General features: G+C 40.8%; 1 protein-coding gene across 1 annotated transcript in view; it reads right to left on the bottom strand.

Annotated features, from left to right (window-relative positions):
- LOC139717318 (dynein axonemal heavy chain 12-like) overlaps positions 1-18948 on the bottom strand; it is a 67559-nt gene extending 48611 nt beyond the window's left edge. The window contains exons 1-21 of the mRNA XM_071628815.1: positions 18825-18948; positions 16947-17301; positions 16027-16053; positions 14409-14598; positions 12322-12397; positions 11427-11657; positions 10810-10933; positions 9930-10275; positions 9308-9399; positions 8831-9009; positions 7771-8032; positions 6882-7088; positions 6248-6369; positions 5166-5436; positions 4383-4568; positions 3627-3827; positions 2903-3097; positions 2211-2332; positions 1446-1608; positions 938-1057; positions 240-516 (exon numbers count right to left, since the gene is read on the bottom strand). Coding sequence (XP_071484916.1) covers positions 240-516; positions 938-1057; positions 1446-1608; positions 2211-2332; positions 2903-3097; positions 3627-3827; positions 4383-4568; positions 5166-5436; positions 6248-6369; positions 6882-7088; positions 7771-8032; positions 8831-9009; positions 9308-9399; positions 9930-10275; positions 10810-10933; positions 11427-11657; positions 12322-12397; positions 14409-14598; positions 16027-16053; positions 16947-17297 — 3742 coding nt within the window. The 5' untranslated portion in view covers positions 17298-17301; positions 18825-18948. The remainder of the gene's footprint in view (positions 1-239; positions 517-937; positions 1058-1445; positions 1609-2210; positions 2333-2902; positions 3098-3626; positions 3828-4382; positions 4569-5165; positions 5437-6247; positions 6370-6881; positions 7089-7770; positions 8033-8830; positions 9010-9307; positions 9400-9929; positions 10276-10809; positions 10934-11426; positions 11658-12321; positions 12398-14408; positions 14599-16026; positions 16054-16946; positions 17302-18824) is intronic.
- Positions 18949-18959: the final 11 nt, after the last annotated feature.

Here is an 18959-nt window from a genome sequence, read left to right as displayed (position 1 = left end):
CGTAGGGCAGTAATGCCTGTCTGGATGGTCAATTATACACAAAGCTATTTACTCATTTATCAATGTATATGTTTATCTATTCTCTTATATTCATCTATTTATGCAGTATTTTTTTCTTTTATCATTAAACTATGCAGTTATTCTTTTATTTGTGTCTACTTGTGTATATAAATCCATCTATCACCATTCATACATTCATCTATCTATTCACTTGCCTGTTGCCTAGCAACAAACAATACCTTGCTCAGCCATCTCCATGACGACGTCCCTGGCGTGCACATCGATGGTCACCAGGGCTCCCAGGGTGGTACGGGTCTGCTTGGACAGCTTGCCACGCACCAGGGCCACGATGTCTTGTAGCTGGGACTCCAGCTTGCTATGGTACTCCCTCAGACCCCCGGGGCCGCTGCGGATGGCCTCGTGGACCTCCTCCGTCCAGTAGATCTGGGAGACGCAGATGACGACCTGGCCGGGCCACTCCTGGACCCAGTTGGCCCTGGGCTCCACTGCATATGCCTGATTATGGGAGGGATGGGAAAGAAACGAATGAGACCCAATGAACAGTGTTAAGCTGCAACTTGCAAAATCATCTCACTGAGAGTTATGAATAAAACATACAAGTCTGATCATCTTTGCCTAATTGCCAAGTGAATCCAATTTGAGTGATTGATATAATGATGATACAGAATATATGACTTCAAGAAAGATGAAAAGGGACTGTTTGATGGAAAGACAGATACAATTAAAGAAGATGGTTGTAAAGACAGATAGGACTAATCCAGATACATCGCAGGAAAAGAGACAAGACTAAAAAGTATTGAGAGAGCAAAAAAAAAAAAAAAAAAAAAGGAGAAAGAGAGAAAAGAGAGAGAGAGAGAGTGAGAGAGAGAGAGAGCCAGAGACAAAGAGTGGGTTTAAAGTTTTGTGAATATCTTACCCCATGGGCAGCCTCCACCACATCCCTGACACTCCTCAGCATGACATCCTGTACCTGCAGCAGCCACTTCTCCACCGCCCCACGGGCCTCGGAGGTGGAGATCACGTCGCTAAGGGCAACCTGGAAGATCATCAGCAACATACACATTCTAACACATCAGCATCCAGCTGGAAATCATGAGCTGTACTCAAAGCTGTAAAGCACCTTAAACTGCCTAGTTACATTGTATGTGTTTCATTCGTTAAACCTAAGAAGAATATACTAATTACAGGAGAAACCAACCATCTAACCCTAAGGTGACAAAAGATGATCTTAACCATCCAGAGAAAATGAATATATGTATAAACACAAAAGTCACAGAAAACTAATGATGAGAAAACTTACTTACATTGAAGAACATGCTAGGCCCGTACATACCCAAGAAAGAATATATGGTGCATCGATAAGCCTTCTAAACACCCAACATTCTACCGCCATAGAAGCCTTCAAAGATTTCGAGAAAACTTACCTTCTCCCCTTCACTGCTGAACATGGCGTGGATGTCCAGTGCTGCATCAAAGTCAAGCTTGGAGATGCCCTCAAAGCACTTCTTGAGGTGGGGCTGGACACGCAAGGGGTCCTTGGTCTCCGACAGAATCTCCAGCATCTCATCATTGGACAGGAAGAAGAATCTGTTGGGGTTGACAGAGGCAGAGCATCATATCGTTATCAGTTCAAAACCAAGAAAGGCATTGATACAATAGACACTAAGCATCATTTACACCTTTCTGGCTCTCAAGCACTGCCTACGATCAAATCAAGTGAAAATGCCAATATACTGGTATTTGATGGCATGGTGTCATTGCGGCTTGAAGATTCACAGAGTACAACCATGCCATTCCCAAAAATCAAAAAGGGATGAAGGCCTAAAGACCTGAGACAAGTCTTATGTCCAGGTAGCAAGTAGTGTGAAAACTTATTTCCTTTTTTTTTTCACTGATTGATAGATAGAACATGGACACTGTAAGCAAGGCTCCCTGAATAGTTTTTATTTTCTACTTGTTTCAATGCCAAAAGGTTTGAAATGAGGAGTCACAGAAATGAATGGAATCCACTAACATCCCTTTTGTCTTCAGGTTCCACATACAATAAAGAAAGTTTGCACTCATGGAATTGATAAATGAATTATGCTGGCTTAAAATGCAGCATTTAGACCGTATCACTGTACATTGCAAAGCATTCTCACCACCACATCTACACAAGATACTGGAGCGTTTGGAAATGCGTCACTCACCGAGGGAAGAACAACCTCTTCTTCTCCAGGTACGCATTGAGACCCTTGAGGATGCGGTCCAGGAGGTTGTTGCTATCCTGCAGCTTCTCCAGGATACCGGTCAGGGAGGTGGCAGCTAAAACCTGCAGTCAAGGGGGAAATTGAGGTGGTTGCAAAATACAATCACAATTGATTTTCACAACTGAACATGCTGGCCATAAAAATATTGATATACTCTCATTTTCTGCACTCCTGCTTCTTGGAATATCCTCAATCTATTTTGGCAAATCTCTTTCATACCTGGAATTTATCCTTCATCAAATATGTATAAAAAAGTATGCCATAGCTACATAATTTTTCCATGAAATGCTGGATAGTATTGTTGTATGAGGAAAACAGCTATGTACATATCACCTCTATGATCCCCCTTAAGAGGTTTAACTTTTCTGTCTTTTGTTTAAGCTCTACACACAATGATTGCACCAGCTAAATAATGAACTCTACTTTTCATGCATGTCTGATACATAACATGACTCTCCACACTGGCAAAGTACTTTATCATACATTGTACATTGCAATCAAACTTTCTTGACTCTAAACCTTCTGAAAAAAACAACAACAACAAAACGAAACTATCAAACCCTAGCAGATTCTTTACAGCATGGCCAACTAGTGCCAATATCTGACCTTTGTAAGAGGTTTTAGACTGTTACCTTTGAGTCCTTGGAGGTGTGCTTCATGACGTCCTTCCAGTGGCGGTCCACCGTCTGGAAGAGCCGCCCCTCCTCCGGCATCTGCTGCATGATGTCCTCGGAGCTGAAGATGGGTTCCAGGTACAGCCACTGGGCCTGGACCTTCAGCCACTCGTCAATCGTCTCTTGAATGTGCAGCAGTCTCTCCTCCCATTCCTGGAATTTATCCATGGCCAAGGACATTATGTTTGAATAGTATTCGATGCAAATTTGGTAAAGGGTTAGTCTGAGTGCCACTGAATTTGAACCAGTAAGTGCTTAATTTTCAATGTCAAAGCAATGCAGAACTTTCAAAATGCAAATACTTTACATCGTCAGATCTGTCTATAGCGGCCACCAAAGGGAGATGAAAAAAAAGTGGTCATTATAGACAGGTGGCTGCTATAGACAGGGTTGTTATAGACAGGTGGCCACTATAGAAAGGGTCATTAGCATGGTTTCTCTCTTGGGGGAATTTTTAGTGACTGTACACGGCAGGTGGCCACTATAGACAGGTGGCCGCTCAGGCAGGTTTGTCAGTATGTCTTTTTTTCATGCCATATCATTATTCTGCAGAAACAACAAACTTGGTATAAGTAGCAATGAGTAAGCCAGCAACACAATTCTCTAAGGTTGTATGTCACTCAAGAAAACCTGCTATTGTAGTAATACGGGTCCTCACTAAACCATCTCACTCCTACTTTACCTTGATCTCCTTCTCAAACGGCTTGATGAATGGGGATCCCCTCATCGTCTGGGTCTTCACGATCTGGTCGTCGAGCATGGTCTGGATCTCGTCGACCGAGGCCAAGATCTTGACCCCAGTGTCACGGTAGGCGGTCAGACCGAACTGGACAGTTTCCCAGTCGTCTAACATCCTTGCCATAGCCTTCTCCAGGGAATACTCCTGTTCAAGTTAAAGCATTAAAAAATTTAATTTTCTTATTGCTACTAGTTCAAAATCAAAACAAGTAAAGACCAAAAAACAAACAGTCTACATAGCAGCTATATACACAAGACTGCACTACAATTTTAATGTATGATATCAAAATAGAATATAAATGTAACAAACTTTCATACAAATCAAGAGAAAAAGGGGAATTCTTAATTTAGTATGCATTATTGCATAACAGCTAACACAATGCGTTCACAATATTGTTTACAACTTCTACATATTCAAATGACCCATAAAAGCCTAAAAACATGAAATCATTACCAAATAAGCAGTTAGGAAGGAGAAGTGTCTAAAAAATTGTGGCCATATGCTTCCTTGTAAAGCATGCTGACGAGAATATCTGCTTGCAGATGATATAGCACAGATAGGAAACTTTCCATTACATCAAGTGTATGTGCTCTACACAATGCTCTGAGAATTCAACCAACAACATCTGATGGCACAGAATTTAGCCGAGAAGGATGTAACATCGCTTTCTTTGATAATGACTGTCTCCAAGGAGCTGACCTTTGTAGCTGCAGCGCTGATGGACTCAAACTTTTCCATGTAAGTGCCAAGGTTCAGCTTGAGCACCTTGCGCAGAGTGCTCCCCGAGTCCGGCGTCAGGTCGAAGCCGGCGATGTCCGACATCTTGCTCCAGTGGCGGGGCCTGATGCCGGGGTTGCACAGAATGGCTATGGTAGGGATGTACTCCTGTTGAATAAGGGACAAACGTACGTATGTAAAAACATGAATCGAACGCTTGCAATGCAAAAGATATTTTCAGGGTACAGTACTGAATAAGGACTAGAATCTGCTCTGCATGTGACTTCTATCTGCCCAGAGCATGTTTGAGAATCACTTTGCAATACATTAATCAACAGCCAGTACGCCGCAAAAATGCAGCGAACATGCTTTCTCAAACTAAACCATCAGCTGTGAGGTTCAGAATCAGTATAAAGTGGTACAAAGCAGATATGGCGCAGAAGACATGACTATTGTTTTTAGAATCAACAGAGCAAGTACTAACCAGAACTTTGACCCTCTTTTACATGAACTGTAAACCGTTTCATGAAATGGTTACCTCAAGTGATTCTTTTTAACTTTTTTTTTCTGTTTTCTGTTTTTCACAGCATGGCATCTTGCAGGTGGCACTAGCTGCAGATTACCATCCCCAATCAAATATGTTTATTTTTATTTCTAATTAACAGAAGGCCAAATCAACAAATAGGCAGAAAAATAAATATTCACACACAGACACACACATATTGGTTTAAAGACACTATAAATGTCAACTGTTGATCACTTTACCTTGAATTCCTTGATCTGCTCCTGCACAGTGTTGCACACCTTGATGGCCGCCCATCCCGTCTCCTCCTCTGCGGGTTTGGTCTCCTCCTCCTCCGCTGCATCCTCCATGCGCTTCTTCCTCTTGGGCGGGGCGTTGCGCTCCTTCTCCGCCTCCTCTTTCTTCTTGGCAGAGACGAAGCCCTTGGTGATCTTGTAGATGTCCCTCCAGTACTCGTCCGCCTCGCCCTCTATCGATTCCGAGTTCAGCTCGAGGAAGGCGCCGTCCATCCATCTGGAGTTCAAAAACAACATCAGAGATTAATTTCATCAATGCTTATACAGGACAACTTGACTTTGTCTTCAAAAAAATTTTCTGACGTATCAAGGTTTCAGTTTCATTGTGGTCTCTTCTACCAAAGAAGCTTATGAATGCAATGTGTATGCATATGACACAAACAAAATTTTGAACTCTTTAACTACACAGATATTTCACTTTGCATGACAAATGTGATGTGATGATAGAGGACCACAGGGCAAAACATCAGAGACTCCAACTCTCCCGTTTTCGACGGGAGATCTCCCGCCGAAAACCCATTTTTGCAAAATCTCCCGTTCTCCCGCTTGAGATTTAATTTCTCCCGCCCTGGCTCTGTGTCTTCCGTTTGAAAGGATTTCTTACTTATTGCTATTGTATGTCGAAAAAACATAAGCCCTAGATAGCACCCGAGAGCATCTAGAACCCTAGGAACCTCGCGCTTCGCACACATCAACTTGGAGTCTCCCGTTTGCGAGGGGTTTCAGGCGGGAGAATCTCCAGATCAGAAGGTGCTTTGGGTTGGAGTCTCTGAAACATGAGTGCTCAATATTGAATGATGATTAATGGGGGCAACTTTATTTTCTGAGAACTAACTGTTTAAGCAGAGAAAATTAATCAAGTATGCCTCTAGGGGACACTTGAATAACATATGTATTCTTGTTTTAAAATCTTCCATATCAAGCCCGCTTACAAATTTCTATGAAACACAAATAGGAATTAAATTCAAACATGACGCCATGACTGTCTATACTTGGATATTAATGACTAGTCTTAAAGGCAGACTCACTTCTTCTCTGCCCTCTGCCACTTGACGACCAGGCTGAAGAGTCTCTGGTAGGGTTCTATCGCCGCGGTGATCTGCTCAATTTCTGGATAGTCTGTTCCATCCCACTTGAACAGCTTCTCCTCCTATCAAACAAACATTCCCAGACCAAAGCAAGATCATGTTAGTCAGTTTGAAATGTCAATCACAATGCTTGATGATAAATAATATCACAATGGTCCAGTAGCCTAGATGGTAATGCATATACATTATGTTCTTTGTGTAACTGTACTATGATCTGGCTTATAAGGTCAATATCTCTCTGTCTGAATTTATGGAAAGTCATGTAAGTCTCAGGGACAGCCAAAAACAATAACATCAAAATTTCAGCTTTTTCTGCCGACAAAGATGTTAGGAATGCAGGGATTCGAGAAAACCCAAACTGTTTCTGTTCTGTGCTTCAATACATCCTCTAGTATAAAACTGTGTGGGGTTATATTTTCAGCTCAGCTATTTCTTGTTTTGGAAAAGCATACAAGAAATCTCTCACTTTGGGAAAAAAAAACTAAAAAGAGGCCAGCTCGGTCATGCCAAATGAAGACTGCTTACAAAATATGACCTTGTGACAGAAAAAGCGGCCCAAGCATTTGCCGCTCACCTTGTTGATGAAATTGATGCTCTCCTGTGCGTCAGCCAGCCGCTTCTGCACGGCGCGCACGTCGTTGACGTACTGCACCATCATGTCCAGCTCGCCGTACTCGGTGAACTCAGCCACCCGCTTGCGGATCTTCTCCAGCTCCAGCATGACCTTCTCCCGTTTCTCCAGCAGCTCACTCTCGCCCTTGCGCTTGGAGGACTCCACCAGCTAGGGGCAGGATGGGGAATCAATGGAGAGTTCGTTAGATTTGATTTGGTTTGGTTTGGTTTGGTTTGGTTTGGTTTGGTTTGGTTTGGTTTGGTTTGGTTTGGTTTGGTTTGGTTTGGTTTGGTTTGGTTTGGTTTGGTTTGGTTTGGTTTGGTTTGGTTTGGTTTGGTTTGGTTTGGTTTGGTTTGGTTTGGTTTGGTTTGGTTTGGTTTGGTTTTGTTTGGTTTGTTTTGACTTGACTTATAACTGCATCTTTCTCCAATTGCATTACAAGATGAAATGCAATATATGGAAACATGCTATCAAAAAATATACACATATCTATATTGGAAGAGTCAATTTCACAATGTAGCAGGAAATCTCATACACATAATAGCATCTGCCAAAGAAACGCATTGTACATATTATCTTTATAGGAGAGATAAAAGACAACTACCATCATAGGATGGGGTTGACTCTGATAGAAGCCCCAACATGGACAAGATAGGAAAAAGTGAACGTTAAATGAAAGAAAAAAAGGATAATTTATTATCTATCAGTCTGTGTAGGTGTGTATTTCAGTGAGCACTTGAGGCAGTACATCGGGAAACTGCTCCAGTTGGTAATTTGAATCTGGTTGCATGCTTGGTTTTGCTCTTTGGTGAAAACACTGACACCATAGAATTGAGATTGAACCAATTACCTCGTCGTTCTCATCGAAGACTGGCTGGATGTTGCTGGGCCACATAAGCACCGTCTTGTTGAGCTCGATGTGCTCTGGCTGGAAGAAGTAGATGTCGAGCAGGAAGCTCATCCTCCGCGTGCTCTCCCCGATGCGCTCCTTCAGGCTCTTGATGCCAGCGACGCGGGCGTTCTCGATGTAGGCGATCATCTCCATCATCTCCTCGGAGCTGTCGGGCAGCTTCAGCGCCCGCTCCTGTATCGTCTCAAACTCCTTGCAGATGCTAATGACAGACAGAGAAATGTAGTAAGATGACAATGGTGCTTCAAGGGATGACTGGGAGGTTGCTAGAGCTAAACATCAGGTATGGTTTTAATCTTTCTGCATTACCGGTAAGTGGAAGTGTCATCAACCAACTTATTTTTCACAATTTTATTAAAGTTTAGCATTGATGTTGCCTGAAATCGCTGAACTAAAGTAGCAACAAACTGGATGTTAAAAAAATAGACGACAGAACACTCTTATACAGATAGTTATATATAAGAAATCATTTGATAGAGTGTGGACATTGATTTGGTTTCATGTTGAATACTATGATGTGGAGGATGAGGAGAAGTTTATGCTTCTTATTTAGAGATGTAGATATCAGTTGAGAAACAGAGAACACCAACTACCTGGATTGTGTCAAGTAGTGCATTTTTCCCGATATGACTTGCATCTGCTTTTTCTTTTTTAATATTTGGAAAATAAAAAACCGAATCAAAGATTTTTTTTAAAAATAGATGCGACTTCTGTGTTGATGCTATCACATACCTACTTCAGTATTGTGGGTCGTTTTCAAAAATATACATATACAGAAACAGCAAATATGCAGAAAATAACTCCACTCCCCTTACAATCATAAAGTCCTGTGAAACTACAGAAATCATACAGCTGAAGTGTAAAATGCCACAACAATGGGAGTATTTGTTGCAGACCTGAAGACTTTTTATCAAAGAGGAGCAGCATCTGTTTATATGTACACCCCTCTGTAAAAATGTCAAGTGACTAAAGAATGGTATCGTAAAGATGCACTCCTCACTTTTCGTTCTCTGTCCTGTGGTCGGACGCGACTCGCTCCAGGAGCATGTTGGCGTAGCTGCGAGATTTCTCTGCCAGGCCCCTCTTGAGGTCCTCGCAGTCGAGACGGATCATGTCGAAGTGGACGATGCTGTCCAAGCCCATGATTTCCTTGGCCAGGGAGCGGAATTCTTGAATGTACTGAGATATAAAATCATTGCAGACATGAAGATACAAAATGTCTCATTCTGGCTCTGTATAAGTACACTACTACTCCCCTACAGCAAATACCAGAAATTACATATGATAATTTTAAGCAAGCTATATATTTGAGAAATAGACAAAAGATCATAAACATGAGTGCAATTTTGTCAGGAAAACATCCTTGGCACATCTGAATACCAAACATTCATCATGAAATGTTTGCATGCAAAATAATTTGAACACATTTTCAATGCACACTCTGTGCTGGGCAATGGAATGGTTGACAATTCCTTACCTTGCAGTACTCTTCAAATGTGTGTTCATCTTCCAAGAATTTGTTGACTTTGGACAAAGCTTCTCCATTGCAAAGATGTTCATACTTTTCAACTGAAATGTAAAAAGAAATATAAGAATGTGTTTTCAATTTCTCACAACATGAAGTGGTTCTAAAAAATGTATGATTATTAGTACAGTACCATATTCATGAAAGAACAATGATTGTGTGAACTGAAATCTAATATGAACATTATATTTCTTAAACATATGGCAGTATTCGATCTTGAAAACCTGATTTGCACAGTCTTTGATATCACACAATATGGGAATGAAAATGAAAGACTTTGTACACTTCAATTCTTGTAAAGTGACTAAACAGGTTGTTGCTTTAACTAATAACATCACTATGTAGAGATGTACGATAATGAAAGTGTTCGAGCTAAAAATTCTGACGACTGTTTTAAAAAATCTAACTAGTTTTGCTATCTGACATCATATATAGACTGACACAAATATTTCCACTGATGTTCCCTTTAAACAACTTTTGAGAGATGAAAAAGTTTTCAAGTGCACTGCTGATGGTAGCTAAGCAATGCCCCTCCAAACTAAATTTCCCCTCCTCTGAAATATTGTTCATTTACGGTAGGAGTCCAGATGTGCCTGGGGGCCCTCAAAGTTGCGCTTGCAGGCCTCCTTGAGCTTCTGCCGCGCCCGCGACACCACGTGCTCGGCGACCATGACGTCGATGCTGCTGAGCTCGTTGGTACCGGACAGCCAGGACTGGACGGTGGGCACGCTCTGCATGGTGCGGGTCAGCTGCACCACCACAAAGAGCAGACACTCCTCCAGGTCTGAGTAGTAAGGGTAAAACTCCATCTTGTCGTTGTCGTAGGTCAGCTCCATCTTGAAGATGGGCAGCTGCTGGGTGTCCTCTGGGTCGAATAGCTCCACCCAGGCCTCGATGGAGCGGACGATGAGGTCCTTCAGCTGATGGTTTCAAAGTGAAGGACACACAAGTTTGTAAACATGGCGGAGAAAACATGCTGTAATACACTGACCTTCATTTTCCTAAAAGCATTTTTCACTTTTGAAAAAAAAAAGTAAATTCACAAGAGATCTCTCACAAATTCATAAGATTTCCTTTCTTTTTTAATTTGTTTGACGTTTGAAAGGTCTGCCACAAAGATATTCTGATAGGAATACAAAACAATAATTTTGTATCTTATTTCAGAGAATAGGCTTCTTAGTCATGCACTCAGTCATATATTCAATTTGTGCAACAGCCTACTTGTCTACATATAAAGAAAAAAAATACAATGATAATCTTAGTTATTGAATTAAAACCGGTAAACTTTTTGTCAACAAACACAAAATTGAGAAGAGACATTTTCTGAGATCAAGGAACAAAAATGAACACAAAAACCTATGATGGAAAGTTCAATGATATGATACACTGCAGTGGTAGAAGCAAGTATTGGTTACACCCTTCAGATAATCTCAGCAGTGAGTTCCTTTTCCTACCTGGTTTGATATCAGGGTGGAAACGCTGCAGTAGAAGTTCTCCAGTTTATCCTGACGGACATCTGACAGCCTCTTGCGATCCACAAAGACGTTGAGCACCTCGGGCCACCAACTGTGCATCAGTCTGATATTGGAAAAGCAAGAAGAACATTCCACATCTTGACTCACTGAAATAAAACACTTCACCAAAAGGTGAAAACAGACATATCTCGTAGCAGCATCAAGTGACTGTTGCTAGCAGATATGTGAAACAACATGACAGCGTTACAAACAAGTGAGGCTGTCTGACATGTTATAACTGCACTTTCAAGGCCTTGACTGTGAGATCTAAAACTTGCATATGTCTTGACTTTTAATCTCTTCACCTACCACAACCTCCTGTAGACACCACAAAATAGCAGTTTTGGTTACTGGTATGTGATTAGGAATTTCAGTACTTAGTACTCCTTATCTGTGAATTGTCGGTAATTTAGTTTCTTAATACAAAATACTTCTTCATGACTGCTTGACTTGAATTCACATTCACACTTTTCACCTTTACTTCCATGCTCACATATGTACCAAACAATGTTCTGTTTGGGAGGGAACCCCCTCCCCCCATGTGTCATTCCTCTTACCTCTCCTCCATCTTCTCGCACTCCAGTATGACGTTGTTCTTGAGGTGCTCGCACTCCACCGGCCCCTGCGCCCTCTGACCCCTGAGGTCCACCAGCAGGAGTTTGCCCAGGTTGGACTGGCACATGCCCAGCACCATCTGCATGCTTGGGTGCGTAATGTGCAAGTTGATGCGCATCTCCTCCACCGTGTTCAAGAAGTCTTCGTGCCATGGGCTGGAGTAGTCCAGGCCACTGGGGGTAGGAATGATAAGAGAAGGGGCTTCGATGAAACCCTACAGGGACCACTGTCTTGAAATGCCTTTGACATTGTATGGATAATGGTATTGACAGATTTAAGCACAGATTGAAGACACAATATCACCTCAAAAGCATTAGCCATACTACTACAGCACATACACATAAAATAAGAATGACAAGTGTATTTTGAAAAATTTAAAATCCAACTTTCAATCAGCAATTCAAGATATTGCACAACAAACATCGTATCTGCTAGGTACAAATTTCCTATTTCAAAGACCCATCCCACATGGCATGCTTCTTCACAGTTTTCTAACATTAATACATATTCAGTGACAGCATCAAAACAAGGTGACTCGAGCATATGAATAAAACTTTCAGCACGTACATATGCACAAAATATTCGAACAAGGAAAACTATATGAACTTAACCAACAACACCAAGGATACATTTCTGACGTATGCAATGAGCAATAAAGAAATTGCACCTCAGCCAACAATGTTTTTTCCCTTCTGACCGCTCCTCCCTGGTCATTCATCAACCCATCTCATGATATACCAGAATTGTTAACCTCATGCCTCAAACAATCTTTAACTCCTACACACTTTACATATTTCCCATACAATACATGGAATCAATGGGTAACTGAATACTCACACTGGTTCCTGTGGAGGTTCACCAGTGGTATCATTGTCCAACCCTCTGACATCTGGCTTGACCAAGACATGTTGTGCTGTGAGAGACAAAAGGTAGAAGTTGTCATGGACTAAACACTAAATGAACATATGCATCATATCCTTAAAACACAGCAACATCCACTCAAATATAAGCATGTCCACATAACATACCTGCTAACCCTATAGCTCAACAAGCAATAACAAGTGGGAGTACAATTTGCAAAAATGGTGACTTTTGGCAATCTTCCATACTTCACTATATCATCTGATGGTCGCATCAGAAAATACTCAGTACAAAATAGGAACAGTTGGCAGGTGTGACATATGGGCAAATTTAACAAATTAAAACCAATATTTTCTCACGGGACACTTAACACTGCTTCCTTCAACATTGCCTTTCTTGCCTTTTTCAAAAAAGAAATAACACAAGTACCAGTACAAATATGTAAACTTGTATATTCTGCATATAAACTCATTTTCCCCCAAATGATATCAGCACTATTTTAAACAGAATATCCGAAACAGGATGAAAGTTATGTAAAACACTTCTGTCCTGATGCAAGTGATATACACATGTACCAGGACGTCGAATAAGACATTCTTTGTGGTGTTGCTCTTTGTTAAAACAAGGAAAAGTAGAAATTACGCGGTGCGCAACATATGTCCCCGCCGGAAGTAGCATTTTGTAACAAAATGTGCAATATAGGTAAAAAATCAAGGTCAAAGGTCAAAGAAGTCAAAGGTCAAAATTCTGTGTAGAAGTTTTGAAGCCCTCACCTAGTGCCATCACATAAAGCAAATGGAATCGAAATTGGGTTAGAAATGGCGAAGGAGTAGCATTTTGTAGCCAATGTACAATATAGGTCAAAAATCAAGGTCAAAGGTCAAAGAAGACAAAGGTCAAAATTCTGTGTAGAAGTTTTGAAGCCCTCACCTAGTGCTATCACATAAAGCAAACGGAAACGAAATCGGGTTAGAAATGGCAAAGGAGTAGCATTCTGTAGCAAAATGCACAATATAGGTCAAAAATCAAGGTCAAAGGTCAAAGAAGTCAAAGGTCAAAATTCTGTGTAGAAGTTTTGAAGCCCTCAACTAGTGCCATCATATAAAGCAAACGGAATCGAAATCGGGTTAAAAATGGCGAAGGAGTAGCATTTCGTAGCAAAATGTACAATATAGGTCAAAGGTCAAGGTCAAAGGTCAAAGAAGTCAAAGGTCAAAATTCTGTGTAGAAGTTTTAAAGCCCTCACCTAGTGCCATCACATAAAGCAAACGGAATCGAAATCGGGTTAGAAATGGCGAAGGAGTAGCATTTTGTAGCAAAATGTACAATATAGGTCAAAAAATCAAGGTCAAAGGTCAAAGAAGTCAAAGGTCAAAATTCTGTGTAGAAGTTTTGAAGCCCTCACCTAGTGCCATCACATAAAGCAAACGGAATCGAAATCGGGTTAGAAATGGCGAAGGAGTAGCATTTTGTAGCAAAATGTACAATATAGGTCAAAGGTCAAGGTCAAAGGTCACGACTGAAATTCTGTGTAGAAGTTTCAAAGCTCCCATGTAGTGCTATCATATAAAGCAAACAGAATCAAAATTGGCTCATAAATGACAGAGAAGTAGCGAATTGAAGATTTTGATCACACATGGACGCACACACGGACACACGGACGGACGGACGGACGGACGGACGGACACACGGACGGACGGACACACGGACACACACACGTACGGAGCCCGTTTCATAGTCCCCTGCTCGAACTCGTTCGGCGGGGACAAAAAATTCAAAATGCTTCTAAATCACTAATTTCTTAAAAATTTGGGTGGCACTTTAAAGCAATCATATATTTGCTTGATTATTTGCTTTCATATCTAAGGTATAAATGTCATAATGTAAATATTCTGTGGATGTCATTTTGAAAATGTAAAGATGAGTCACAATAAAATCCAATGAAACAGGTACAGGTTGCTAAAACACATGGAACTGCTGCAGAATATTGAAATCAAATTGTCTTCCAGCCGAAAAAAAAAAAAAAAGTGGTGCACTACGAGAGCTCAAGAGGGCGCACTCACTCATGGATTTTTTCATGCTGCCGTGGAAGTCCACCTGGACCTCACCGAAGAGCTCCTGGATAGTCTCCAGCATGGAGGCAGATTGCTGGAGGTGGCTGGGGATCAGCTTCAAGATTTTGTCAAAGCGCTCCTGCTCCATGTCGGGGATGGGTCCGCTCTCCACGCACTGCTTCATGTACTGGTAGTTTTGCTGGTGGGTTTCAAGAGCAAATTAATGCGCACGAAAAAGTGAGTGTTTGGCAAAGCATACACCAAATGTTCCAACCCCTTTTCATCCCCTTCCCCGTATCAAACCCCTTACCCCACAAAAAGAAAATGCAAAAAGAAATTTGAAATATTTGTCAAAGAGTACAAATTTGCTGAAAGGAAACTGTAAAGATGAGTTCTTAATTATATGAATGTCATTTGAAAAATCCTATATCCCATACAATGTAAACTTTTAGAAAACCCATATTGCATGGACGTTTGTTTGTTTCTTTCACAGACTATCCACATGTACACAACACAAACCCACAAAAATTTTGGTGAAGGCCACACACCCAAAATGTTGCAACAACTGTGTACAGTTGTATGTTGGTATATACGTATGGAACAACACATGGCCCTTTATGAGGAAAAGTTTCTTTACTGTAGTTATCTAATTACTAATTCATGACTTTGACATGATGTTTGAATGAACTAAGATTTCACAAAGGTCCTGTATGAAGCCTTATCAATCAAAATGAAATCAAAGAGAAATTGCAAATTATCAAGGGCAGTTTTGAACACATTAGGGTTTTAATCTCCACAGGAAATCAGCTGCCATTTAGTGCTTTCTTTATTCTTGTTCACTTGAGTTTTCCTATGAAGTGAACAAGTCTTTACAAGTCTGTGGCATTTGGTGTTAACAAAAAAACCAACTCTTACAATCATGTCACTGATGTTAATAGTAATCTATGAAACACAAGTTAATAGTCAGTGGTTTTGAGAAGAAAAGGTGCATTCACACAATTTATCACACACATCGGAGGGCATACATTGTATGACAGTATTTCTCTTAAAAAGGAAACACTGAGAAAGTGACAGTATTGTAAGAGGATGGTTTGGGACTTTCAAATACACATAATTGCTCAAGGAGATTTACACTCTTTGAAAAAAGAAAGACAGCATTGCAAGTCATATGAAAAAAAAAATGTGAGTTAAAATGTGATGTATCATGCACATACCAAGAAAGAGAAAGTATCGACATATTTCATTGAAAGTGGATGTTTACAACCCTGTGAGACATTAAATACACAATATGAGACTGTGGGACATTAAATACACAATATGAGACTGTGGGACATTAAATACACAATATGAGACTGTGGGACATTCAATACACAATATGAGACTGTGAGACAAACAACTACAACAACATTTCACATGTAAGGCTTGTCTACTTTGTTATTGTTTTTGGAAGCAAATGGGTGGTTGGGTGGTGAATGAATTGAGAAAATGACAAATTAGTGTTCAGATGACATACACACACAGATAGGATATTATACATATCAGGAGGTCAACACACATACAAGTACTTGTGCCACGATAGCTTTGGGAATGATTACATATTGTGTTGACAGCAAGCACACTAACTCACCCTTGTCATCCGATCCTTACTCATCATCTGGAGGGGCATTCCAAAAATGTCAAATACATGTATTTTAACAGAGGTACCATGTAAGATTCAGGAGTATTACACTCAACATTCAATATCTCTTTGTCGAGAAGGTATGCTAACACATTCCTTTGTACATATTTAACCTAGGATAAGTACATATTATATGAAGCATAATTTGATATGTATTTATGTAATTGCATGACTCTGTATGACAGAAGTTTTTAATAGAAAAAGAAAAAAATAATAATTACATGTAGCACACTCTTAAAGGGACTGTACAGTACTGGTTGAGGTAGGGATTCATGTTTTGAACATTCCTAAGTGAGATAATGAAAAGCCTCTTATGAAATATGAAAGATCATGTAATTTTAAGAAGGATTCAACGTTTATTTGATGAAAATTGGTTATCAAATGGCTGAGATATCCAAAAAAGTGCTAATAATAAAAGGCGACATGCCCCAACTTTATCAGGATCTCTTTGTTTCACCTTGTTTTTGGATATTTCAGCCATTTCAAAACTGATTTTCATCGAGTAAACTTTTGATACCCCCTAGAACTGCATGCTCTTTGACATCTCATAGAGTGGTTTCTGAATATCTCGCAAAACGTTAAAAGCTAAATCTACACCTCGACCAGAACTGTACACACCCTTTAACACACACATGCTACACAATCATTTCTCTTCTTTAATACAACAGTGACAATGATAAGAATACAGAGTCTGGCACTATACTGGTCAAAATAGTCTAAACTGTTTTCATTACTCTAGGTAATTACATGTATGAAAATTGAGTTGTCACTACACAACAACTTAATTACCTAAGTAGAATATGCTCATCGTAATTGGCATTTAGAGTATCACATATATCTTTTTGTAATTTCAGTGGCAGCCAACTTACTGTGATGGGATAGTCTGGGTCCTCTGACAGGAGTGGTCTTTTCCTATTCTTCTCTTCCACATCTTCCCTAATCTTTTCTGCCTTCTGATAGATTTTCTCCGTCAGTAGCTGCTGGGTCTCATGGGCTCTCCGATGTCTCATCAACTTGCTCTTTGAGTAGTCTCGAGAGTTTCGACTGGACAGCAAGCTGGCAGGTGTGTTGATCGGCGGCAGACGTGGCTTACCATTGACCAGATGTGACCCTCCATTCTGTGTCTTGGTCCCTCCATGGGTTGGGCTCTTGGACCCATGGGTGGGCCCACCATTTGCTGTTCCATTGTGCACAGGACTGTGACCGTTGACCCGGGACATTTTTCTGCACCATAAAAACAGGGCGCAAACAGAAAGAATGATACTTGTATGTAACACCAATGGTACACATATACTGCAATAATGTGACAGGCATATTTTACATGGCAGCTATCAATCAATGCAAGCTTCAAGTTCAAACGGCCAACTGAAATGTGAGGCACTGTGTTGATGGCAGTGTAGACAGCCACACACGTGGTTGTACATTCTATAGGCTTTATAGCCATGGTACAGGTCGCTGGATCGATACAGCCACACGCGAGTGACTACTGTGTGAATTTACTACAATGAAAATAACCCGTATTTTTTCTTACATTTCAATAACTAACGTACAACTTTATTTTCTTAAAATGCTTTCAAACGAGGGCCTAAATCAGCTCCCATTGTCTTTTCTCCTCATGTTCTTTTGTTCGGTCTTTGACTCTTGTCACAAACGTTCATCTGTTTAAACTGCAAGTTTTCTCTCGAAGATCTTAATATTACTTCCTAAAGAAAGGTCTTGGGGATTTGATACATTCCGACTCCATGATTGACTGTATGTTGGTTAGATTCGCAGAGTTATTAAACGTGTTAAAGAAACGAAGTTAAACCTAGACAGCTGGAATTCTGCCATCAGCCATCAGTCTAACGACGTACAATGTATACTTGGGTGACCCGCACCTCGTCATAGTTAATGTTTGCGCGTATTTGAATCACATTTCGCCACTGAAATTCTTTGAAATTCAACTCACATACAGGAAAAATGCTGAAAATTCCAATGGAATCACAAGCTCACTGATCGATATCGAAAATTTGCAGCTATCGTCGTCAAACGCGAACGATGCGAAATCGTTGTGCGCTAAGGAAGGGGCCCGCAACTCGTCACCCGCGCTCCCATAGACAAAGCACGTAAAAGACGTGTGCGGGTGACCGTGATGCTCCCATAGACATACACGTAAAAGATGCGTGCGGGGACAGTGGTGATACTTATAACACGTAGGGTCCTATTCCGATTAAAATTTCCGATTTTCGCGAAAAACTGTTCGGTTTTCACCAAAAATTTGCTTTGCCCTGCCAAGTTTCAAGCATACTGAACACAGTCCCGGGCTTAAATTTTTGTTTAGTGCGCTTAAAACAATTTTAAGCGGGGTGACGGTATTCGGGCCCCTGACGAGGTGCGGGTACCTCGCTATACATTACTCTGGCACTAGTGGCAGATACTTTTCTTCTAGCGTTAATACTTTCTGCATTTGTAATTTAGTAATTAGGCCATTCCATAAATACAGAAATATCAGCAAGAACAGTGCAGTTGCATCTTCATTTCCATTTGTTCGCTAAATGTGGAGTTGGTGTAAACCTGTATCCTAGGTTCCTAGCTGCAGGTCCACGCACAATTTGTATAGCTGACAGCGACACCAGTACCAGCGGCACACGAGCACTTCGCTGCGCTGGCCGTCGCGCCAGCAGGGCAAGGTAGTTCTTGCATGGGAGCTGGGACGTCAACACAACTACGCAACATGTCCAAATCGGCTAAAACCTCTGAAAACTTACCTGGTGAGATATTTCGTATTCGGTGTACACCTGAAATATTTCCATATACTTTTCAGGCTATGAAATACCAAATGTCATCGAAGACATCATTTTCAGAGAGTAAGATATTCGCCGGGCAACTACGTCTCACATACA

This window comes from Diadema antillarum, unplaced genomic scaffold (genome assembly GCF_040938485.1).
Source record: "Diadema antillarum isolate AM-2024a unplaced genomic scaffold, OU_Dant_1.0 scf00000074, whole genome shotgun sequence".
NCBI classification, from domain to species: Eukaryota; Metazoa; Echinodermata; class Echinoidea; order Diadematoida; family Diadematidae; genus Diadema; species Diadema antillarum.
The sequence above is the reverse complement of the archived record's forward strand: the minus strand, read 5'-3'. Positions and strand labels throughout refer to the sequence as shown.